The 26,177-nt window shown below is 38.0% G+C and overlaps 1 protein-coding gene across 1 annotated transcript in view; it reads left to right on the top strand.

The window, feature by feature from the left end:
* The window catches only part of LOC150076868 (uncharacterized), a 238,521-nt gene that overhangs the window by 72,624 nt on the left and 139,720 nt on the right, over positions 1 to 26,177 (top strand). Inside the window, exons 2-3 of the mRNA XM_090385707.1 lie at positions 3,756 to 3,853; positions 10,782 to 10,827. Of these exons, the coding sequence (XP_090241833.1) occupies positions 3,756 to 3,853; positions 10,782 to 10,827 (144 nt within the window). The remainder of the gene's footprint in view (positions 1 to 3,755; positions 3,854 to 10,781; positions 10,828 to 26,177) is intronic.

The following is a 26,177-nucleotide window of genomic DNA, read 5'->3' as shown; positions in this document are numbered from 1 at the left end:
CCAAGAGTGCCTTCCTGGAGGTGAATTAGATATTTTTTCAATATGCCCATGTGCATAATTCAGTTAGAAAAAAAATAATGACAACAGTGGGAAACTGATACTTAGTTCCATTTCCATACTGCCCTGAGTATTTGAATATAAAAAAACACATTTCTGCAATACTACATCTTCTCTACTTCCCTGATTTTTACCCTGGCAACTTCCTTCCCTTCTTTCCCAACTCAGCCCTGGAAAGATTGTGCAAGGCTCAAGGGGTAGAATTTTTTTCAGCCTGGACTGTACTTGTTAACAGGAGAGACTGCTTCTACAGTGATGGGATACACTTAAATAGAAAGGGTGCAAGAATATTTGCTGATGCTATAGAGGCAGTGTTAGGTGGGTTGGAAAACTGCTAGCTTGGGGAGAGACAAAGAAGAATAGATTAACAGTAGCCACTGGCAGAGGTGAAAGAGATTCTTGCACTGCTTCTATTGGAATGAACAGAAGCCTGAAAAACAAGATGCAGGATATTTCACAGACTGCTTGGAGTCATTGTGGTACAAGTAAACACATGGGTTGTGTTAAGGTAGCTAAGAATAGAAACAGGTGCATGTATACTTGCGTGTACACCAATGCTAGGAGTTTAGTAAATAGATTTGATGAATTTGTGGTATTGCTCAAAACATCAAAGGCAGATATTGTTGGGATATCAGAGACGTGTTGTCACACAGATATAAGGAATGCAGAACTGGAATTTGGGGAGTACAACGTCTACAGAAAGGATAGACAGGATAAGAAGGGAGGAGGGGTTATGCTATTAGTTAAAAACACATAAAATCCAAAGAAGTGAAGCCAGTTGACATCGCTGGCCAGTGCAGTGTTGAGTCAGTTTGGTGTGACATAAGCATTGGGAGATCAAAATTGAGAGTAGGAGGGTGCTATAAGCCTAATGACCCTGATGAGTATAATAAGAAACTGTACAGGGAAATAGAGTGGGCCAGTAAATCAGAGAGTCTTATAATGCGGGATTTTAATTTCCCAGATATTGACTGGAATTTGGGGGCTGGTCACTCACGTACTAGCAAGGCTTTTGTGGATTTATTGGATGATTGTTTTCTACATCAGCATGTTCGGGAGGCAACTAGAGGGAGTAATACTCTTGATTTGATTATCAGTAGTGATTCTTCATGCATTAAGAATCTGCAGATAAATGAACCACTAGGTGGAAGTGATCACAGTGTGCTGAAGTGGGATTTACTCAAAGAGGTAACTACCATTAGGGGTAAAGGGAAGGGTTATTGCTTTCGTAAAGGCGACTACGATGGACTGAGACAGTATTTAAATTCTATACAGTGGGACCAACTGATGATGTTACCAACAGCAAATGCAAATGGGAAGCATTCAAAGAACTTATCTTGGAAGCTACTAGGCTTTACATACCAACTAAGAAATATTGTTCAAGGTTTAGGCCTAAGTGGATGTCAGATGAACTGATGATGCATATGGCAGAGAAGAAACATGCATGGGATACATACAAATTAACACATGACACAGAAGCCTATGATAGATAAAAGTTGATCTGTAACCAAGTTACAAAGGAGGTTAGGCAGGCGAAGGCAGAGTACGAGAAATCTTTGGAAAGGGATGCAAAGAAAAACAGCAAAGAGTTCTTTACTTATGTAAACTCTAGAAGGAAGGGGATGAATCAGATTGGTCCACTTGATATCGATGGTCAACTGTTGATAATCCTGGTCAGGTAGCTAACAAACTAAATGAATATTTTGCATCGACATTCACACATGAGGAGTTATTCAGCGAGGGGAATGCCAGAGGTTTATTCAACTCTGGCAGTAAGCTAGAGAATCTTGTAATAACTGAGAGTAAAGTGGAGGAGAAATTGTTGAAGATAAATACAAGAAAGGCACCTGGTGTGGATGGATCTATCCAGTTATATTAAAGGAGGCAGCAAAGGAAGTAAGCAAACCCTTAGTCATAATTATGAGAGCTTCCTTGGACTCAGAGGAGGTACCCACAGACTGGAGATGTGCAAATGTGACCCCAATTCACAAAGGAGGATCAAAGGCTGACACAAGTAATTATAGACCTGTGAGTTTAACTTCTGTTCCACGAAAATTAATGGAGGTGGTTAAAGAAGCACTGCAGGATTATCTAGACAAGACTTCAGTTATAGCTCGGACAGAGCATGGTTTTGTTAAGGGAAAGTCTTGCCTGACAAATTTGATTGATACTATGATGCAGTCACAAAAGAACTGAATGCAGGGAATAACTTTGATATTATATACTTGGATCTTAGAAAGCCTTTTGATACTGTTGCACATGGAAGACTGCTGCACAAATCGGAGCAGTGTGCCATTGGAGGCAAATTGCTGCTATGGATAAAGGGGTGGTTGAGGGGGAGAAGACAGAGAGTGGTAATCAATGGACACTGCTCATCGTGGACTAATGTTATTAGTGGAGTCCCTCAGGGTTCAGTGTTGGGTCCATTATTGTTTTCTGTATTTATAAATGATATTGATGATGGTATATCAAGCTTAATGTCCAAGTTTGCAGACGATACGAAGATTGGCAGGGTTGTCAAGGACACTACTGACACTGTGCTGCTGCAACAGGATCTGTAAAGGTTGAGCAGATGGGCTGAGAGGTGGCAAATGAAGTTTAATATTGACAAATGTAAAGTACTGCATATGGGAAAAAGCAACCCCAGAGCAACGTATCAGCTCTGTGCTACTACACTGACAGTGGTAGAGAATGAAAGGGACCTGGGGTGGTTGTGCAGGCAGATATGAAATTTTCTGAGCAGTGCAGACGGGTTGCAAGAGTAGCTCATGGTGTATGGTCAATGATATATAGGAATTTTTCTATCAGGGATAAGGAGGTGATTATTCCCTTGTATAAGGCAATGGTCAGGCCACACCTAGAGTACTGTATACAGGCCTGGAGGCCTCATTTCAAGAAGGATGTAGAGATGCTGGAATGGGTACAGAGAAGGGCAACAAGATTAGTGAATGGAACAAAGGGGGTGCTCTTATGAAGAAAGGCTTAAGTTTTTCAAATTACAGTGTCTGGAGACTAGGCACCAGCGAGGTGATCTGATAGAGGTGTATAAAGCCTTGAATGGTTTGAGCATGCTCAATGCTGATGGGATTCTTCCTCTTGCTCAGAATAATCACCTGAGAGGGCATAAATTCAAATTGAGGAAAGACAGATGTAGGATAGACGTGCATAAATTTGCCTTTAGCCAGCGGGTGGTTGGTTGGTGGAACAGACTTCCATCCCTTGTCGTGGAAGTTGATAGCTTAAATAAGTTTAAGGCTCAGCTGGACAGGTATTTCGAACGAACAGAGGGGTGAAGTGGAAGTGGGTTTTTTTTTTTTTTTTGGCTGATGCTGCATAAGCTTGCTTTCTTCCATTAAATGCCTCTACTAATGCTAATGCTAACTTAATATCTCAACTTAAAGGAAGATTTGACAACAGCAACAAGAAGGACATTATAGAAAACAAAATGAGAATACCCTGAGCCGTTGTTAAAGATCGCAGGATGCTTTAGTAAGCAGCATTATCACTAGAATAAGACTATTCACTTGCAAAAAAACTATTTTGAAGTGGATACATTCCAGTAATATGTAAGTAATTTTATTTGTGTCGGAACATTTTGGTAGGTCCTTTTACTAATTGTCCATAATAATTGAATTTTATCTTTATGAAAACAAGAAATCAAAGGGTTAAACTAAGTGTTATATTTATCTTGTTTCTAGATTCTAAGGCCACTATTGATAATATCATAGCATCATATAGAGCATCTTGTTGGAAACAGGGAGTGAAACCTCTTGTGAAACTTCTCCAGCAGATACAGGTTGGTATTTTTCTCACAGATTTATTTTTTCAATTAACCAATGTTCTCATGATTTAAATTGTATTTAATTTATGCTCTTTTCCCTGCTATCCATGTTTCCTAATATAGATCAATGTTCTGAAAAATGTTGAGTTCCAGGCATGTGTAATTCATTGGCATTATCAGAAATTTTTCTGGTAAAAAGAAAAGCACGTTTCTTTAGGCAAGTAGGAACAAAGCATATTTGGTGGTGGGAGGGGGGGAATATAGCACACTATGCATGAAAGCCTGTTTCTTCTATTCAATATTTTAAAAATGTATAAAGCAGTATAAAAAAAGTATGTTAGTTTATAATTTAAAAAGTATAAAAGGTGTTGTCTATTATGTAATATATAAAGAAGAAAATTTCTGTCTTCTGTCTCTCAGTTCATTATGTATCCACTCAGACACCATATGAGCCAGTGCACCAAAACTTGGCCTCCTCTTTCATTCAGGGAAAGATAGAAGGATTAAAATATGTTTTGATTAAAAAATTTTGGCCTTTCGGAGTACTACAACATTTATAGTAGGTATTGATTTGGCAATTCTTTTATTCAGCTGGCCTACCCTTTCATTTCACGGCTGAGAGAGATTTGAGACTGTTCAAATGATGATGATAGTTATAATATTCCTTTATTTACAGATATGATTAATTACATTATATATAATCTTTTATTCGTAAAAACTTTGACGAACCTGTGTAAAATACACCTGATAATGTTTTTGTACAGATTTAGCTTAAATGATGTAAAACAAATTAGATGCTGTGCCTAGACTATGACCCTTATTAAGGAAATTAGTAAAATAATAACTTATAAGCAATTAGTAAGCTATATACAGGCAATTCTCACTTTACGAGTTCCCGGGTTTACGAGTTTTTTCCCCAAGTATCAACAAAATCGAAAATATGAACATTAATTGCAAAAAATGAATGTTAAACATTTATAAATACCGCATTCCAAACCATGTGCGTAGCTATACAATACAGTGTACCCTGCTTTATGATATTAATCAGTTCCAGAGACACCATCGTATCGTTAAAATATCATAATGTGAATCCAATAACACATTGTTTTTTGGTAATTCGTTTCAAGATCTCGGAAGTTGAAATTTTTGCTGTATAACTAAGCTATTTATCTCTCTAAAATGTCGTTTTTAAGGTCACGAGTATGACCTTAAGGCCATATAAAATGTCGTGAGTGTGGTTTGTAAATTGTATTAGTTACCAATTCAAATCATTAAAATGCAGTACACTTTCATCGTTATCATATATTCCCGTTATAAGAATAAATTTTAAACGCCTTTGTGTTATTTTTCTAAAGCACATTTCTGGAGGTCACGACCATAAAACAATAAAAACAATTTGCACTTTCCAGTTTATTGGGCTTTTCTATTAGTGCAATCAATTATAAACAGGTAGTAAACTCAATGTTATTGCATTTGTGAAAACACTGATAACTGGAATTGTGTGGTTTTTTTATGTTATTATGGTGAAATGTGTTTCCCCTTTACTGAAATCTTCAGTCGTATAAAAAACAAATAAATTTTCAGAATCTTCTCTTCATTCTTTTTTTTTTTTTTTTTAAGCTTCGTAAACTTGTTACTCCGCGCGAATCGTGTTAGTTGCAATTTGTGTGTGCCATTAAAAAATGCTTATGCATGAAATCGTGAAATTTATAATTAAAAAAGAAGATTATCTTGGAAACAGCCAACCGGGCTAGCCGGGTAGGTAAAGTGCCTGCCTGGCAACTCAAAGGTCCCGGATTCGATTCCAGCCTTGGGCTGGATATCACGATGGTGCCGAACCAACTGGTTGGTTGGATATCCCGGCCATGATACACAAAGGAAGCAAGAAAAAACTGGTTCCTTTGTGTATTGATCACATCATACAAAATAAATAAATAAAATCTTGGAAACAAATGCCTCTTGAAACATTTCTGAAGAAGACTGCTTCTTGTGCAACAAACGGAGTGCCAAGCCAATAATGAGTGATCAACGAATCTGCATTTAGTCGACGATGATGAAGAATAAACATTCTTTAACATTTGTAAGTCGTAAATAATTTCTCTATTATTGTAATTTGCTTGATTTTACAGGCTACATTTTCATTTCTTTCGATAAATCAGTCATTGTGTAAACAAACTAATTAGCTAACTAATTTCATTGTTGAGAACGTAACCCCTATTTTTAACATTATGTCTATGGGAAATAAATTCCTGCTTTACGAGTTTTCACTTTACGAGGGCATGCTAGGAACAAATTAACTCGTAAAGTCGAGAACTACCTGTATATAAAAAAAAATTCATTGTTCATTCACATGGACATAGGTCCGTTCTCATTAGGGGCTTTGCTGGATATATTCAAATATTCAAAAGCAATGAAAATTTTAGATGATTCATAAGTGTTTCTGTTTCCTTATCCAGTTTTACTCATTTTACCCACTAGGTTCACAAATTTATTTATGCAAATTTGGATATTTATTTTTGGCTAACTCCATTATTTGGGTACCACTTGTCTCTGTATAGTGGGCATGGTCGTAGAACGGAGTGATTGTATGGTCGAGTTCTGTGATGGTAGAGTTCTGTGATTGGATGATTATTGTGAAGGCATTTTCTTTCTGATTGTTTTGTGTCGTCAAGGAGAGGGGTGCTAAGCTTAGGTAGGGTGTTTATCCCCCCAACCCGCTGTTTTAAAATCGGAAAACGAGTTCCCAATTTAAAAACAGCAGCAGCAAGTGGGAGGAAACACACCCTAGGCATATCAACCTAGGAGGGCAGTGGGTGGGGAAAGCAATGAGTGGCACCTGCCAATCACTGCTTTGTTCCTATCTGTTTGTCAAAATATGGACTAGTACCCAAGATCTGGAGTTTTACCTTATTTTTTTTTATATTAGATGCACACTTAAATGTTAATTATGTGCTAATACTATTATAAGCCAAATTACATTTAGGTGTTTAAGGTGGTGTTAAAATTGATCCACTATATGTCTCTTTTCCTATAAACTTTTTTACTCTTCTCTCTTCTTATTCAGGGGATGTCTTTTCTTTCCCCTTGCTTTCTATCTGCTTTCCTTTCCTTGAATACCTTAGAGCTCCCAGGCTTGTCTGATAGCCCCAGCAAGAGTATATTTTGCTGGTTGTTCCTTGCTGCCTCCACGTGGTTTAGGATGGGAGTCAGGGGACCGGGTGTTCCCTGCTCCCTGCCTGTGAAATGCTGGTGCCAGCACTCAACATTCAATAGAACCCACACATATACTATACATACCTACGCATACACACATACTTGCTGGCATTGCACTATGCCTTGTCAGATGCCTCAGCGCCATATAGAGGAAACCCTGGAAACTGCCATACAATATGCAGATACTTTAAATATATTAATATTAATACCACAAACTAGACTAATGAAACAAAGTCCTATATATATGCAATAAGACAATCTTAGATTATATTTTAAGGTTACCACATTTATCCTAATTTCATCCCACTCAAGAGAAACAAAGGCATGATTTTTCTTCTGAACATCTCATCTTGCTAATTGTTCTTCTCCCAAAGAAAGAAAGAAATAAAAGCACAATCTGAGTTCCCCTTTTATATTACCAGGATACCCTGCCCGTTTATTGCTAGCAAACTTTTATGGTGAATCCATTAAAAGACCAAGCTTTAATTACAGATCGAAAGGAATACATCTTTACCTAATATTACATTTTTAAAAACCTAAAGAACTTTTTCTAAGCTAAGAGTAAAGCATTAATGTCCAGCAAAGTGTAAAAAACAAACGAGATAATCAAGTCGTGAGTGAAAACCATTTTAAAATTTAATTAAATTAAAGATTAAACAAAATGAAATGCAGTAAAATCATATGTGTAATGTAGTGAAATCCATTTTACCTTAAAATTAAAATTCTGATTAAAATTAGAATTATGACTAAAGATATAATTGGACTGGTGTAACCTGTCTACAGCATAACAGCTCCAAATTAGTCAGGCTTAACAGCCTATATACATTTTTCCAACTTTCAACATTTTTGGATCCACCTGTATTAACTTTGGAATCTTGCAATATTAACTTTAACCGCATAATTATTTTTGACTACTAATGTCGGTAATATAAGCATTACAGCTTTAATACTGGTTTCTGGCTTCCTTGCATAGAGTCCACTTGAATTGAGTCTTCTTAACACAGTCTAGTTGGAGATGTTTTCACTTGTGGCCACAGCAACCTCAAGAGACAGTTGATGACAGGACATCGTAGGGCGCCATCTGGCTGATAATCAGCCATATTGTTGTCTGTTCTCATTCACGTAGCCCACAGGTGACCTTGGCCAGCTCTTCTTGTAATGGTTCCTGTCTACCGAAACTGCTTCCATAGTGCCAAGATGACACTGCGTGACACATTAAGCCAACGTGCCACTTATGCTTGTGACTGCCAGCCATCTCAAAGAATCATCTAAATGACAATGACTTGCAATCCTGAGTACTGGAAATGTGGCTGTTCCACTGAGAAAGCCAAAAAACAGGAATGATGTAGTTGCAATCAGAGTTTTTATAGGCATGAATAATTTGCATAATGAACAGCTCTGTAAGGTAATAGATTGATTTCTATTTGATACTTAGAATTTGCATGCCAGGATGCCTATTATATCGAATATTCACCTTTGGTGTCGCTGTTCACAATAAAATATTCATGAAAAACATTTTGTTCTGTTAATTTTGTTGAGGGGTGTGTGTGTGCGTGTGTGTGTGTGCGTGTGCATGTGTGTGTGTGTGTGGAGAATAAGAAAATATAGAAAGCGATTAAAAAAAAAAAGAAAAAAGGCTATGCACGTTGAAAGAAAATTGGAAGCCAAGAATGCCAATAGCAGATATTAGTACCCAGCATAAGGAACAAGCTGGTTAATAATATTGGACGGAAAGGATATGATAATCAAAAGAGAAACTTGTAAAAAACGAAATAATAAAATAAAATAACTAAAATATTATTACTAAAATTATTAGTAAAGGATACATTGAATGGTATACAGTATTATCAAGTGCTAGCACCATTTAGTGAGACTCAGTTCTTCTATTCATGCAGGTGATTTGTCTGAAAATAGATTTCCCAGATAGTGAAATAGCAAAACAAGTTAGTTAATGTACACAGTGTGTTAAATTTTTTCTTAAATTTTTTTGTTCTTTTTCTGTGATAATAGAGGTGAAAAATTAATCTGGTTATCTCCTTATCAATTAATTACCAAGATTATAACTTTATAGTCTTTTTTTTTTTTTTTTTTTTTTTTTTTGTAAGTCTCAGCTCTATATATGTGTTTCATTACAAGTGACACTACATTCATGAGTCTTACAAAATAATACTTCCATAGCATGCAGAATGTTTAAAGCTGACAGTATTACATAAACTACATTTATTCTTTGAATTTCTTTTTATATACAGATTGCATAGAAAAAATAAATAATTGCCAGATTTATATTTGTCCAATTTTAATGAAATTTGATTGGCTTAGCAAATAATTTTAAAAGCCCCAAATATAAAATTCCATGAAAATCCATCCATGGTGTCTAATAAAAATAAAATTGTCAAATCCAAAGCAGATTGCCCTCAGCCCCATTGTTGGAAGGTGTCTGTACAGACTATGATATTGGACATGTTCTTCTGAAACACTGATGACATTTCATTGTTATCATTTTCTGCTCTTGGTTGTCAAAATCCTGCACTACCTCCAGTGGGTGCGGGATTTTGTGCACATATAGGACAGTAGACCTAGGCCGGTTTTATCTTTCTAGTGCCTGTCCCCATCTTGCCTGGGGACAGGCACCAGGCAGCAGCTGCCCAGGTGTTCACTGCTCCCTAGTGGCGAAGTGGCCTAGAGTTTCTACACCAACACAGAGAACAAAGGTGGACATGGGCTACTACCTTGGAGCCACCATGATACCCATACACGCACATAAGCCCTGGATAATGGAAATGTGTATATAATTGTATATAAATCTATGTAAGTTTTGTATATATATGAATGCATGTAAACTGTGTGTATTGATAAATGGAATGGAGTCCTTGTTAATTTTCAGAGCACTAATGAACAGAAAAGGTATGCATTCTAATGTGCTGTTGAAAAGAACATAACATGAAATGAGGTATACTTAATTTAATCAGTTACTGGTGAATATGAGTTGCAGTAATGGTATTGAAAACAATTATAATTGTGTCACTAGCAATAGAATACAATAAATTGACTTAATGAAACAGATGTCAGTGTTTAAGATCTTGTTGCAGAATCCTTTCATGAGTGGAGATTAACATTTACTTGCTTAATAAAATGCATCTGTGTTCTCCATTTGCAACAAAATAAAGTTAGTGAAACTGGGATATTGAAAAAGAGTCTGGACTCTTTTTCAATATCCCAGTGAAGCTGAACTAGTAATTTAAGAAACTATATTTTAATTTATGTGGAACCATGTGTTTTCCTTCATTAACTATTATATTTTGTTTGTGTAACATTGTGCATAATCTCATGAATAGTATTTATAGTAATAATATCTACCTGCAACAAACATTTTGCCTAATGTAGCCTAAGTGCAATCTCTTTGTCCATTTACCAGTAATAAGAAATATGATTTTCAGTATGTTATATAATAATAAGTCAACCAGTGCATCTAAATATACCATTCTGGAAGTAATATGAAGTAATGGAATCATATTTCTCAACTATTGAGCAGAATAGTGAAAAAAAAAAATAAGACATACTTCGTGAGTAGTTGATCTTAATTAAAGAATAAGTACAATCAAATGTCATCTATGTATCCACCATTTTCAGATATTTGATCATCTGCAGTTAGAGGTGGTAAGGGATTGTTTACTGTATATCAAACTTTTGAATGAGATGACTAATAATGTATTATTATAATTTATCATAGGGCATTCAAATTTATGGAGAAAGACAGTATGACCTCAATCTCAAAGGTGAGCTCTGTAACTTATGGTTCATTGTTTGAAAGTAATGGATTTTTTCCCACTAAATAAAAAAAAAAAAATTTATATATATCATGTCGTATGGTGCATAGCAAAAATAATTTATCCCAAATTTATATTGCTGTTCCTATTACCCTTTGGATATTTTGATATATAAATAACTAATGGTTTGTTTATTACTTTGAATGTGTATTTTATAAAATTGATTGAATTTTTCATAGCTTACCTCACCTCAACTTTATGAATAAAATACAGTGAAACCTCCCTTAATGGACAACAGGTGCTGGGACCTAAGTCTGGGTGTGGACACTCAGACTTAGGTCCCAGCCACTTCTGACTGAGACACATGGAGGTTATTTATAAAAAGACAGTCACAAGTAGTAACTTATTAAAAGTTAATTAATTGAATTGTATATACAATCAATAGAAAATCTTTGAGTATGCAACCAGTCATAATAAATTTCATTTTTCCAAATTATTTAAACTGGATAAACTGACCTCTGCAAAGCAGACACCTCCCTATATTGGGACCATTCTTTTGACACCATGGTCAAAAGTGCATAGTGTGCTAAGTGTATTCTGGTCATAGTAGTGTAGGCCAGAATAAAGGAAAACATTTTTCAGGGTAGATTAGGAAATTTAATAGATATTTCAATTCTGCTGTACATTTATCTTTTCTAGTATTATTACATTGACAATGGTTTGTGATAATTGATACCCTATTAATTTAGGGGATTATATGGGATAGAATGCTACTAATAGCACATCTATAATATCTACAGGGTGTCTCAAAAATATTGGTACAAACGTTCAGGGGAGGTAGGTAAGATCTAAAGGAATGTGAATCGCATAGGAACCCATAATTGGAAACGTCACTGTAAGTCGGTAGACGGCGCTGTTCATCAGTTCGCAAGAGGAAAAATTTCTGGTTTACTCATTCAAGCAGTAGTCGCCGCACGAAGAGCATGCATCGATATACGAACTGTGAGCTGGCAGGCATGCACCTAGTGTATGGATTAGTAGAGGGCAATGGACGAGCCACTCAACGAATTTATGGGTAACGCTTCCCAGACAGGCATGTACCGGACCACCGTTTGTTTGTGGATGTGCATCAAAATTTGTGCGATTATCGGTCATTTAGAGGTAACAGGAATAGTGCGGGCAGACCACGTTTGATGCCAACTCCCGCCGTGGAAGAAAGTGTGTTGAATGCCGTCCAGAATAATCCTACTACCAGCACATGTGCCATTGCCTCTGCCTTAGGAGTGTCTTGTTGCAGTGTACAGTGTGTCTGGCACGATGATTCCTTACACCCCTTTCATCTCCAAAGGGTTCCATTACTGCTCCCCCAAGATCATCCTGCACGTGTAGCTTTTGCGCAGTGGTTTCTCCAAGAAAGTGTTCAAGACTTGAATTTTCCAGCCTATGTTTTGTTCACAGATGAGGCTTATTTCACTCGGGAAGGCTTATTCAATCAGTACAATGCTCACGTGTGGGCTCACAACAACCCACACGGGGTGTACCCCCATGCAGCACAACATCGCTTCGCAATAAATGTGTGGGCAGGAATGGTCGGTAACTACTTAATCGGCCCATACCTGTTACCATCCCTCATTAACTCCGCTAAATATCGGATCTTTCTTGAACAAGTTCTACCAGGGTTACTTGACGATGTTCCAGCAAATGTGAGATCCGTCATGTTAAAACATTTGGTTTCAACATGACGGGGTGGCTGCCCATTATGGAAGGTGTTCGTGACCATTTGAACAGGCGTTTTGGGCGTCGATGGATTGGCCGTGGTGGACCCGTTGCCTGGCCAACCCACTCACCTGATTTATCGAGCCTTGATTTCTTTCTTTGGGGCCCTCGAATCTATCGTGTATGAATCGCCTGTGGAGACAGAAATAGATCTTGTGGCGAGACTCGTCTGCACTGCTGCTACTGTCAAAGAAACTCCAGGTGTGTTTGACTGTGTCCGCCAATCCATGCTGCGTCGGTGTCACGCATTCATCGCGTCTCATGGTGGAACCTTCGAGCATCTGTTGTAAAATCATGAAATGCATCCATCTTGTACTCCATTGTTAATATTATGTCAAATAAATGTTTGCCACTAATTACTGTCTTGTGTCATTTCTGCTTCTTTTGCCTCTGTTACTACTTTTCCGTGACGTTTCCGGTTATGGGTTCCTATACGATTCACATTCCTTTAGAATGTTACCTACCTCCCCTAAACGTTTGTACCAATATTTTTGAGACACCCTATGTAATCTATACTAATAGCACATTCAGGAGGCAACTAGAGGGAGTAATACTCTTGATATGATTATCAGTAGTGATTCTTCATGCATTAAGAATCTGCAGATAAAAAAACCACTAGGTGGCAGTGATCACAGTGTGCTGAAGTGGGATTTACTCAAAGAGGTAACTACCATCAGGGGTAGAGGGAAGGATTTTTGCTTTCGTAAAGGTGACTATGGTGGTCTGAGACAGTATTTAAATTCTATACTGGGGGACCATCTGATGAAGTTATCAACAGCAATTTCAAAATGGGAAGCATTCAAAGAAATAATCTTGGAAGCTACTAGGTCTTTCATACCAACTAAGAAATATTGTTCAAGATTTAGACCTAAATGGATGTCAGATGAACTAATTAGACATATGGCAGAGAAGAAAAATGCATGGGATACATATAAATTAACAGGTGATATAGAAGCCTGTGATAGATATAAGCTGGTCTGTAACCAAGGAGGTTAGGCAGGCAAGGGTAGATTACAAGAAATCTTTGGCAAAGGATGCAAAGAAAAACAGCAAAGAGTTCTTTACTTATGTAAACTCTAGAAGGAAGGGGATGAATTAAATTGGTCCACTTCATATAACAATGGTTCAACTGTTGATGATCCTGCTCAGGTAGCTAAAAAACTAAATGAATATTTTGCATCTACATTCACATATGAGGAGTTATTCACGGAGGGGAATGCCAGAGGTGTATTAAACTCTGTCAGTAAGCTAGATAATCTTGTAATAACTGTGTTTTAAAGAAAACTGAGTTTTGTAATAAAGAAGACTGAGTTTTAGAAGGATTGAAATCAACTAAATTGTCTTTGCCCCACTGGAGAAATACCTGGAAATTGACCTTTAAGGAATTGGTAGCAGATTTTCGAGAAGTTGAAGCAGATTGAGCAGGACAAAGTTTCTCAAAATTGGAAGTGGAATGCAATGTGCTATCATTGGCAAAACTGTGGATAGGATTTCCAGTCAATGGAAGAAGTTGGAAGAAAAATGGTACATGAGTTGGAAGAAAAATGGGATGCTAGCAGGTCAGCTTTATCCTTGGCTGAAGTGGCAACAGAACCATCTGGTTTGGACAGAGGTTGAAACAGAGATGGGAAAAAGTTGCCGCTTTGGCAAGAGACCAGAATGCTCGGCTACCATTAGGGCAAGAAGCAAGTTTTCTACTCTTAGCCTGTTCAAACTCTAGTTTGGACTGATTAATAACTGCTTTACTATTGTTGCGAGCTTTGGTGTAGGCAGAAAATGAAACTGAAGAATTAGAAACAAGCCAATTACTATATTCAACATTCTTCTCTTGAACAACCTTAGCACATTTATAGGAAACCAAGGTTTAGATAAAGGACGAGATTTTAAAATAGAGGAGTGTGGGATAGAAGAGTAAATGAGTGGGGGAAAGAAGTGAACCTTGGGGGACACCAGCATTAGTGGAGAAGTTAGAAGACGTAGTCTTGTACAAGAGTAGCCTTGTGCAGGCAAAGTTTTTACTGCTCCTGGAAATAGAGAAGTTTTTTTGCTGTTTTATTAGCTTAAATTGGCATATTAACTTATCTTCTAGAGTAGCTTTATATTCCGAGTTACGATACTTAGTTTATAGTTTAACTTAGATAGAGATTTTTTAGGTTATTACTTAGTATTGTTAAGGGTATCCAATCCACATGTTACAAGTTTTGCAGCTCCGCTGAACGAGAAGTTTTTTAGCCATATTTAGCCGCTTTATTGACCAATTGTTATATTAAATTATTTTCTATACGTAGCTTATAGACCTAGTCAAGATCCTTGGTTTATTCTGAATTGAGACAGCACGATTTTGGAAGTTAATTAATGCTTGAAGTGTCTCTAGATTTACCGTTCGTAACTTGCCACCATTGTTATACGATACGTTATATCCCGAACTAGATAGCGTTAGCTTAGTATAGTATAGTATATTATATAATATTGTGAATTAATCAGTAAAATCTATTAATCTTGTTAAACTTCATTGTCAATTAAATTGTACTTTATAACTAAATACATATAACGACATAGATTTTACAAACGTAACATAATTAATTAATACATAACTTGATATGGAAGTTATATAAACAGAACTTGTAGATAATACTCGATACTGAAAAATATATATAGATATATAGCGTCATAACTGTGTTGGGATACAAGTTTATGACTATAATTTTGTACTGAAACTGAAATTTTATTGAAATTAAATCGAAATCATGACTCAGACCAGTGCAGCAAAGCAAAAGGCTCAAGCTAATGGGAGTGCTGTGGCTCAGGGGAGAAATGAGGGAGGCAGTTGCCCTCTGGATCACAGCCTTTTAAAATGCACTGCTTGCTTGATATTTGTGGAGCAATCGGGTACGGGACATTATATTGCCATGGGGTATGTGTCTTTGTGTGTGCGCGATGTAAGGAAATCAGGCGACAACTCAGCGTTGTTATGAGCCTATATGTGAGACCTTGAAGGACAGGGTGGATGCCCTCGAAGGGTCTAAATTGAGGGGCCAATCAAGCTCTCATCTGCCCACATCAATGCCAGAGCTTGCACTTGATCATCACACAACACAGCAGCAACCCCCAAGGCAGAATACACTGGTCCCATAGGAACTAGTAATTGTTGGTGACACTATTGTCAGGGAAATGGGGAACATGGTATGTAAAAAGGATAGGTGGAACAGGACCAGGGTATATCTGCCAGGGGCAAAGGTTGATGACATTGTAGAGCGGATATCATCTTTTAAGGGACAAAAGGTGATATTGTTGTACATGTTGGCACTAATGATATTAAGAGTAGGAGACCAGCAGAATCACTTAACAAGTACAGGTCACTGTTGAAAAAAAAAAGCCGTGAATTAGGGCTGAATTTGAGAGTGTCTGCAATTCTGCCCAGACACGATAGGAGGGAGTATATGATGAGAGCCTTATCGATCAATTCGGCCCTGGAAAGATTGCACAAGGCTCAAAGGGTAGAATTTTTTTCAGCCTTGTCTGTACTTGTTAACAGGAGAGACTGCTTATACAAGGATGGGATACACTTAAATAGAAAGAGTACAAGAATATTTGCTGATGCTATCAAGGCAGTGTTAGGTGGGTCGGAAAGCTGCTAGCTTGGTGGGGGGGAAAGACAAAGACGAATAGATTAACTGTAGCCACTGGCAGAGGTGAAAGTGATTCTTGCACCGCTTCTATTGGAATGAGCAGAAGCCTGGAAAAAAAGATGCAGGATATTTCAGAGACTGCTGGGAGTCATTGCGGTACAAGCAAACACATGGGTTGTGTTAGGATAGCTAAGAATAGGAACAGGTGCACATGTACTTGCGTGTACACCAATGCTAGGAGTTTGGTAAATAAATTTGATGAATTTGAGGTATTGCTCAAAGCATCAAAGGTGGACATTGTTGGGATATCAGAGACGTAGTGTCACACAGATATAAGGAATGCAGAACTGGAATTTGGGGAGTACAATGTCTACAGAAAGGATAGACATGATTGGAAGGGAGGAGGGGTTATGCTATTAGTTAAGAAACACAAAATCCAAGGAAGTGAAGCCAGTCGACATCGCTGGACAGGGCAGTGTCGAGTCAGATTGGTGTGACATAAGCATTTGGAGATCAAAATTGAGAGTAGGAGTGTGCTATAAGCCTAATGACTCTGATGAGTATAATAAGAAACTGTACAGGGAAATAAGAGTGGGCCAGAAAATCAGAGAGTCTAATAATGGGGGATTTTAATTTCCCAGATATTGACTGGAATTTGTGAGTTGGTCACTCACACACTATCAAGGCTTTTGTGGATTTATTGGATGATTGTTTTCTACATCAGCATGTTCGGGAGGCAACTAGAGGGAGTAATACTCTTGATCTGATTATCAGTAGTGATTCTTCATGCATTAAGAATCTGCAGGTAAATGAACCACTAGGTGGCAGTGATCACAGTGTGCTGAAGTGGGATTTACTCAAAGAAGTAACTACCATCAGGGGTAAAGGGAAGGGTTTTTGCTTTCGTAAAGGCGACAACGATGGTCTGAGACAGTACAGTCAATTCCGGTTATTTGGGACACATCGGGACAAGTGCATTTTGGCCCGATTAAGCGGCTGCCACAATTATCCAAAGTTTCACGTAAATAGTTAAAAATACTATGCCTCCCCTTTAGAATTGGTTCACTGTACAATCAAATCACGTTACGATGGAGTCACAATTGTAAAGTACCCTTCACTATATGATGTGTAATAAGCACCAGTCATTGCGATCACGTTTGTGAATTGAATTTTAATTCAATTAAACAGCAATTTTAATTAGCGAAAATAGGAGGAATATTATCCTCCGGCTATAAACGTAAAGATATATTAAGTACAGATTTACCCTTTATTACCTTACCAATTAAAAAATTAAATGATACGTGATAATCGGAAGAATTAATATGTACTGTAATATGTACATAACTAACTAAACTAGTTGACATTTCTGTTCACTGTCATTTGTGGGTGGGGTTAAAATTTAAAACAGTAAAAAGATAAGCAGTCAATAACAAAGAACACGGCACACACAAATTGCAAGTAACACGATACGCACAAGTGAGAACGGAGTAACAAATTACGAACCTTTAAAAATAGGAATGAAGAGAAGATTCGGAACACTATTTTTTTTATATGATTGAAGATTCCACAGAGGTGTAAACACATTTTACCATGATAACCCACAGAATTCCAGCTGTCGTTATTATCACAAATTCAATAAGATCGGGTTTACTATCAGTTTATGATAGATTTCACTAACACAAAAGCCCAATAAACAGATGACTGCTAATTGTTTTTATTGTTTTATGGTTGTGACCTCCAGAAATCCGACCAAACTACGTGGTACGGTCGGAGACAATCATAGGGTAATCTCCAGTGCTGCAGTCTCCTGCCCTGATTAAACTTCATTTTTCCCAATTAAGCGAAGTAAACCCTGGCTGTTTTCTCGATTGGGTTCTGTTTCTGTTTTTTAAGATTTGCCCCGAATAAACCGCTGCCCCGATTAATCAGTGGCCTCAATAACCGGAATCCACTCTATTTAAATTCTATACAGTGGGACCAACTGATGATGTTGCCAACAGCAAATTCAAAATGGGAAGCATTCAAAATTTATCATGGAAGCTACTAGGCTTTACATACCAACTAAAAAATATTGTTCAAGGTTTAGGCCTAAATGGATGTCAGATGAACTAATGAGACATATGGCAGAGAAGAAAAATGCATGGGATACATATAAATTAATGTGTGATATGGAAGCCTATGATAGATATAAGCTTGTCTGTAACCAAGTCACAAAGGAGATTAGACAGGCAAAGGATGCAAAGAAAAACAGAAAAGAATTCTTTACCTATGTAAACTCTAGAAGGAAAGAGATGAATCAGATTGGTCCACTGGATATCGATGGTTCAACTGTTGATGATCCTGTTCAGGTGGCTAACAAACTAAATGAGTATTTTGCATCTACATTCACACATGAGGAGTTATTCAGGAAGGGGAATGCGAGAGGTGAAGTAAACTCTGGCAGTGAGCTAGATGATTTTGTAATAACTGAGAGGAAAGTGGGGGAGAAATTGTTGAGGATAAACATAAAAAAGGCACCTGGGGTGGATGGGATCTATCCAGTTATATTAAAGGAGGCAGAAAAGGAAGTAAGCAAACCCTTAGCCATAATTATGAGAGCTTCTTTGGACTCAGGGGAAAGACCCATAGACTGGAGATGTGCAAATGTGACCCCAATTCACAAAGGAGGATCAAAGGGAGACACAGGTAATTACAGACCTGTTAGTTTAACTTCTTTTCCAGGGAAATTAATGAAGGCATTGGTTAAAGAAGCATTGCAGGATCATCTAGACAAGACTTCAGTTATAGCTTGGACACAGCATGGTTTTGTTAAGGGAAAGTCTTGCCTGACCAATTTGATTGGATACTATGATGCAGTCACAAAAGAACTGGATGCAGGGAATAACTTTGATATTATATATTTGGATCTTAGAAAGGCTTTTGATACTGTTGCACATGGAAGACTGCTGCACAAATTGGAGCAGTGTGGCATTGGAGGCTAATTGCTGCTATGGATAAAGGGATGGTTGATGGGGAGATGACAGAGAGTGGTAATCAACAGATACTGCTCTTCTGGACTAATGTTATTAATGGAGTTCCTAAGGTTCAGTGTTGGGTCCATTGTTGTTTTCTGAATTTATAAATGATATTGATGATGGTATATCCAGCTTAATGTCCAAGTTTGCAGAAGATACAAAGGTTGGCAGAGTTGTTAAGGACACTACTGACAGTATGCTGCAGGATCTGGATAGTTGAATATATGGGCTGAGAGGTGGCAAATGAAGTTTAACATTGACAAATGTAAAGTATTACATATGGGAAGCAGCAACCATAGAGTTGAGGTATCAACTCTGTGGTACTACACTGACAGTGGTAGAGAACGAAAAGGACCTGGGGGTAATTGTGGAGGCAGATATGAAGGTTTCTGAGCATTGCAGATGGTCTGCAACAGTACAGTCTGTCCTCATATAGCACGATAGTTGTGTTCCTAGAAACCCTCGTGCAATGCAAAATCATGCAATATAAACAACAGGCCCTATGGGAAAAGTGGGGTTAGGTGCCGACCACCCAAGATTGAACACACATTTGGAACCAAAACATTACCAAACACAATAAATAATCGGGTAATTTTAATCGTTATAAAATACTTAAGTATTTTATAACGATTATAAAATACTTAAGTATAATATATAATATATTATAATAAAGTATTTTTAGTATTTTTTAATACTAAAAAAGTATTTTTTACGAATAAAATACCTATTTTATTCGTAAAAAATTTATTATATTAAATAAAATAGTCGTAATAAAATACTTACGTATTTTATAATACGTAAGTATAAATTATAATACGTAAGTCGTAATAAAATGCTTTTGCTTCTATCGTAAGCAAACTTGTTTTTGCTTACGATATTTTCTATCCAAACAGATGACAGCGAGTCCATCTCTTCCAATTCTTGTGTCTTAATCTAATGGATTTTAATTACACTTTGAGTTGTTCCCGCTATGAAAGTTGTTTTTATTTTCTCCGCATTCTTTGTAATTCTCGGCGTTGCCTCATTTAGGTCTGTAGCACGTGCAATATAACATGGTCTTTCATTTCGCTCAAAGCGTTTCTCAATTTCATATTTTTTTCTCTATCGACAGAGGCGGACTGGCCATGAGGCCGGTGTGATTTTGCCCATAAACCGTAGTATGAGGCCACTATAAATTTTCCCGGATAAGAATTTTTGACTCAGTCCGCCTCTGTTTATCGATATTGCTTTTCTTTTTCTCTCTGAATCTGCAGTGTCTTCACCAGGACGCTTCCTTTTCACACCTTTTTAAGTATTTTACTAATTTTTAGGGAATAAAGCGCAATTACAAAACGAGGAGGCACGCTTAATACACATAAACAAAGCTGCGCGCGTATAGCAACTGAATAAACAACACCGTAAAGGCCGAGATACACTATTAACACCCCACATTTTACTAAAGCACATTTCTGTGTGTTACTACCATAAAACAATAAAAACAATTTCCAATTTCGTTTCTGCTAGTGGAATCTGTTATAAACTGGTAGTAAACTCCATTTAATTGCTTTTGCGATTATATCAATAGCTGGAATTATGTTGGTTTTTGCGTTATTATGGTGAAATGTGTTTCCCCTTCACTGATATAAAACACATAAATACATTTTCAGAATCTTCTTCATTCCTATCGTGTTGCGTTCGGTTGGGGTGATTCCGCGTTCGACTGCCATTTCTTGTAAACACAAAGGCGAGTCGTGCATAAGCGATTCGGTTCGTGTTATATAAGATAACGTTCCCCTATTTATAAATCGTGTATGATCGAATTCGTGTAATGTAAACACGTGTTATACGAGCACCGACTGTATCTCATAGTGTCTTGTCAATGATATACAGGAATTTTTCTAACAGGGATAACGATGTGATTATCCCCTTATATAAGGCAATGGTCAGGCCACACCTAGTAAACTGTATACAGGTCTGGAGGCCTCATTTTAAGAAGGATGTAGAGCTATTGGAACGAGTACAGAGAAGAGCAACAAGATTAGTGAATGGAACAAAGGGTTGCTCTTACGAAGAAAGGCTCAAGTTCTGCAAATTACAGTGTCTGGAGACCAGGCACCGGCGAGATGATCTGATAGAGGTGTATAAAGTCTTGAATGGTTTGAGCATGCTCAATGCTGATGGGATTCTTCCTCTTGCTCAGAATAATCACCTGAGAGGGCATAAATTCAAATTGAGGAAAGACAGATGTAGGATAAATATGTGGAAATTTGCCTTTAGCCAGTGGGTAGTTGGTTTGTGGAACAGACTTCCATCCCTTGTTGTGGAAGTTGACAGCCTAAATAAATTTAAGGCTCAGCTGGACAAGTATTTTGAACGAACAGAGTTGTGAAATGGGAGTGGCTTTTTTTTTTTTTTTTCGCTGATGCTGCATAAGCTTGCTTTCTTGCATCATATCCTTCTACTAATGCTAATGCTAAAAAAAGACAAAAAGCCATCTACCATCACTCTTAGTGAGGGATCAGAGAGAAAACTGGATAACCAGTTACAAAAAATAGTTGGCAAACCACTAGATGAAAGCTTGTTTAGAAGACCTTTATGCCAAACATGATCGAAAGCTTTTGAGATCTCAGGAGCAGCTGCTTGTGTTTCACCGAACTTTTCCATTGAATTACTCCATAAATGGGTAACATAAGCCAGAATATCACCAGTGGATCGACACTGATGGAATCCATACTGGCAATCATTGATTAGACGGAAGGTTTCTATGTAGTTTAAGAGTTCGCGGTTAATTGATTTCTCCAATACTTTAGAAAGAGTAGAAGTAATTGCAATGGGACGGTAATTGGATGGGAGGGATTTCTCACCCTTTTTAGGATATGAGCAAATTTGCAAGCAGAAGGAAAAACACCTTTGGAATAAGAAAGTGAAAAAAGACGGCAAAGAACAGGAGTAAGTTAAGGAGTGCAGGTTTTGAGAACGAGTGGAGAAATACCATCGGGACCTGGAGCTTTCCTAGCATCATGATTCGTCAAAATCCTTCTGACATCCTTTTGACGGAAGACCACAGCAAGCATTGAATGGAGCGTGGTGGGAGGTGTTTTACCAAGATCATTAATACATGAGTTGGAAGAAAAATGGGATGCTAGCAGGTCAGCTTTATCCTTGACTGAAGTGACAACAGATACATCTGGTTTGGACAGAGTTGGAAACAGAGATGGGCAAAAGTTGCCGCCAATAGCTTTGGCAAGAGACCAGAATGCTCAGCTACCATTAGAGCAAGAATCAAGTTTTCTACTCTTAGCCTCTTCAAACTCTAGTTTGTATTGATTAATAACTGCTTTACAATTGTTGCGAGCTTTGGTGTTTGCAGAAATGAAACTGAAGAATTAGAAACAAGCCAATTATGATATGCAACGTTCTTCTCTTGAACAGCCTTAGCATATTTACTGGAAAACCAAGGTTTAGATAAAGGACGAGATTTTAAAGTGGAGTATGGGATAAAGGATTCCTTTCCTGCAAGAATAAATTCACTGACACGATCTGAGCAAACGTTGACATCAGAACTTCTGAAACAATAGTCCGACCAAGGAAAAGAAGAAAATAAATCTCGCAGGTCATCCCACTTTGCTTTTCTGTAATGCCAAACAATACGAGGTTGGGAATAGCCATGAGATAAAGGCTCCATTGGAGAAGAGACAATTACCAAGTTGTGATCTGAGGTGCCTAAAGGACTTCTCACTTTAACCGTGTACTTAGAAGGGTTGTTTGTGAGAAAAAGATCAAGCATGTTGGCTGTATGGTTAGGAATGTAGGTAAATACATTCCGGAATTCTTGTAGGTAAATGAACAATCTGTGCAAGGTCATTAGTAATTGAAAAAGCCTTAGCATCTCAGCCAGCTGGAGTTGTGAACATTAAAATCACCAAGGAAAATTACCTCGCTGTTAGGAAAGTTGGACGGGAGAAAGTCAAGTTGCAAAGAGAGGAAATCAAAGAGCTCCAAGTGATTAGTGAAGTTGGGAGAATGGTAGAGACAACAGATGAATTTGATGCAATGAGGTAGAGAGATTTTATGCCAGAGAAGATTGAAAAGAGGAGATTCCAAATTACCAAGTCTCTGACAGGGAATATCGGAACGGACATATGCACAAGTACCTCCTTTAAGGCGAAAGAAATCATACAGCGAATAATTTGGACAACTGAGATGAGTAGTAGTTGAATCAATCGATACCTGAGATTCTGTAAGAAAAAGTACATGGGGTTTGGCAGACTGCAAGTGGAAATGGACATCGTTGAAATTAGAATTGAGACCACGTATATTTGTGAAATGAATTAGGAAGTGTTTGGGAGGTTTAGTTCTTTTCGCAGATAAGCTTACTCTATTACTTTGACAATTCATGGTGTATTCAATAGTAAGAAAAAGTGGGTGGGTCATGCTATATGAAGTAATGAAATTTTTGGATATGGCATACATGGTAAGAATATACCTAGATTCTCGATATAACGTGGCCTTTACAGTGCCTCCCCCCCCCCACCGTACACACTACTTGGACTCTCTCCAGTCACTATCTGGCAGAGTAGAGGTAGCAAGATTATACACTAGCTGATCCGGAAGCCTCCTAGAGATTTACCAGTAGATTCGATCCGGTGTACTAACTAGCAGCCGGCCTGCGAACACCGATGACCACTCACTTCGGCCATGTACTTACAAGTCCATTAGCATTAGTAGAGGCATATGATGCAAGAAAGCAAGCTTATGCAGCATCGGCCAAAAAAAAAAAAACTTCCATTTCACCCCTCCATTCATTCGAAATACCTGTCCAGCTGAGCCTTAAATTTATTTAGGCTATCAACTTCCACAACAACGGATGGAAGTCTGTTCCACCAACCAACTACCCGCTGGCTAATGGCAAATTTCTGCACATCTATCATACATCTGTCTTTCCTCATTTTGAATTTATGCCCACTCAGGTGATTATTCTAAGCAAGAGGAAGAATTCCATCAGCATTGAGCATGCTCAAACCATTCAAGGCTTTATATACCTCTATCAGATCACCTCGCCTGTCCCTAGTCTCCAGACACTGTATTTTGCAAAACTTACGCCTTTCTTCGCAAGAGCAACCCTTTGTTCCATTCACTAATCTTGTTGCTCTTCTCTGTACTCGTTCCAACAGCTCTACAACCTTCTTAAAATGAGGCCTCCAGACCTGTATACAGTACTCATGGTGTGGCCTGACCATTGCCTTATATAAGAGGATAATCACCTCGTTATCCTCTGCTAGAAAAATTCCTGTATATCATTGACAAGACACAATGAGATACTCTTGCAGACCATCTACACTGCTCAGAAAACTTCATATCTGCCTGCACAATTACCCCCAGGTCCTTTTCATTCTCTACCACTGTCAGTGTAGTACCACAGAGTTGATACTTCACTCTATGGTTGCTGCTTCCCATATGTAACCCGGCAACCCAAAGGTCGCGGGTTCGATTCCCGCCTCGGGCTTGGATCAAAGTACTGCAAAAACCTTGGGAGGTGCAATATGGCCACAGAAGCCGATGCGCCAACAACTACCAAATCAAAAAAAAAATCCCATATGTAATACTTTACATTTGTCAATGTTAAACTTCATTTGCCACCTCTCAGCCCATCCGCTCAAATTTTCTAGATCCTGTTGCAGCAGCGTACTATCATTAGTGTCCTTAACAACCCTTCCAACCTTTGTATCATCTGCAAACTTGGACATTAAGCTTGATATACCATCGTCAATATCATTTATAAATACTGAAAACAACAATGGACACAATACTGAACCCTGAGGAACTCCACTAATAACATTAGTCCATGATGAGCAGTGTCCATTGATTACCACTCTGTCTTCTCTCACTCAACCACCCCTTTATCCATAGCAGCAATTTTCCTCCAGTGCCACATTGCTCCAGTTTGTGCAGCAGTCTTCCATGTGCAACAGTATCAAAAGCCTTTCTGAGATCCAAATATATATCAAAGTTATTCCCTACATCCAGTTCCTTTGTGACCACATCATAGTATCCAGTGAAATTGGTCAAGCAAGACTTTCCCTTAACAAAACCATGCTGTGTCCGAGCTATAACTGAAGTCTTGTCTAGATGATACTGCGATGCTTCTTTAACCAGTACCTTCATTAATTTCCCTTGAACAGAAGTTAAACTAACAGGTCTGTAATTACCTGTGTTGCCCTTTGATCCTCCTTTGTGAATTGGGGTCACATTTGCACATCTGCAGTCCACGAGTACCTCCCCTGAGTCCAAAGAAGCTCTCATAATTATGGCTAAGGGTTTGCTTACTTCCTTTGCTGCCTCTTTTAATATAACTGGATAGATCCCATCCACCCCGGGTGCCTTTTTTATGTTTATCTTCAACAATTTCTCCTCCACTTTCCTTTCAGTTATTACAAAATCATCCAGCTCACTGCCAGAGTTTCTCACCTCTGCATTCCCCTCTCTGAATAACTCCTCATGGGTAAAGTGAGACAAGTTGAAAGCCAAAAATAGAAGTAATAATTAAACGGCATGCTGGAAAAGTAGCAATTTTGGATCAAGCTACTAGGTGACAACACATATGGACAACAAAGCAAAGGTAGCACATATATGATGATGATTGTCCACTTACTAGAACTGAAACTCGTAGCATGGACGGGTACTGGGAAGCAGCCTCCTGGTGATTGCTGCTTCTTGGTAGCTAAATGGCCAGAAACAACACACACACACACACACACACACACACACACACACACACACAATGCAAACACAGCAATACACTCATTTCTGGCCATTGTACAGAATTTTGAAAATCATCACAGAGAACCATAGCTAAGATGAACTGACATTCAGGGGCCGTCTTACATAAGATACAACACATGTCCACATATCCTTATTTACATGACCAAACCTGAACAAACACTAAAGAAGTACTGTGGGA

Source organism: Mastigoproctus giganteus, chromosome 12, assembly GCF_048544385.1.
Source record: "Mastigoproctus giganteus isolate SK-2022 chromosome 12, ASM4854438v1, whole genome shotgun sequence".
In the NCBI taxonomy this organism is placed as follows: Eukaryota; Metazoa; Arthropoda; class Arachnida; order Uropygi; family Thelyphonidae; genus Mastigoproctus; species Mastigoproctus giganteus.
Note: the sequence above shows the minus strand (reverse complement) of the source record. Positions and strands in the feature narration are given on the sequence as shown.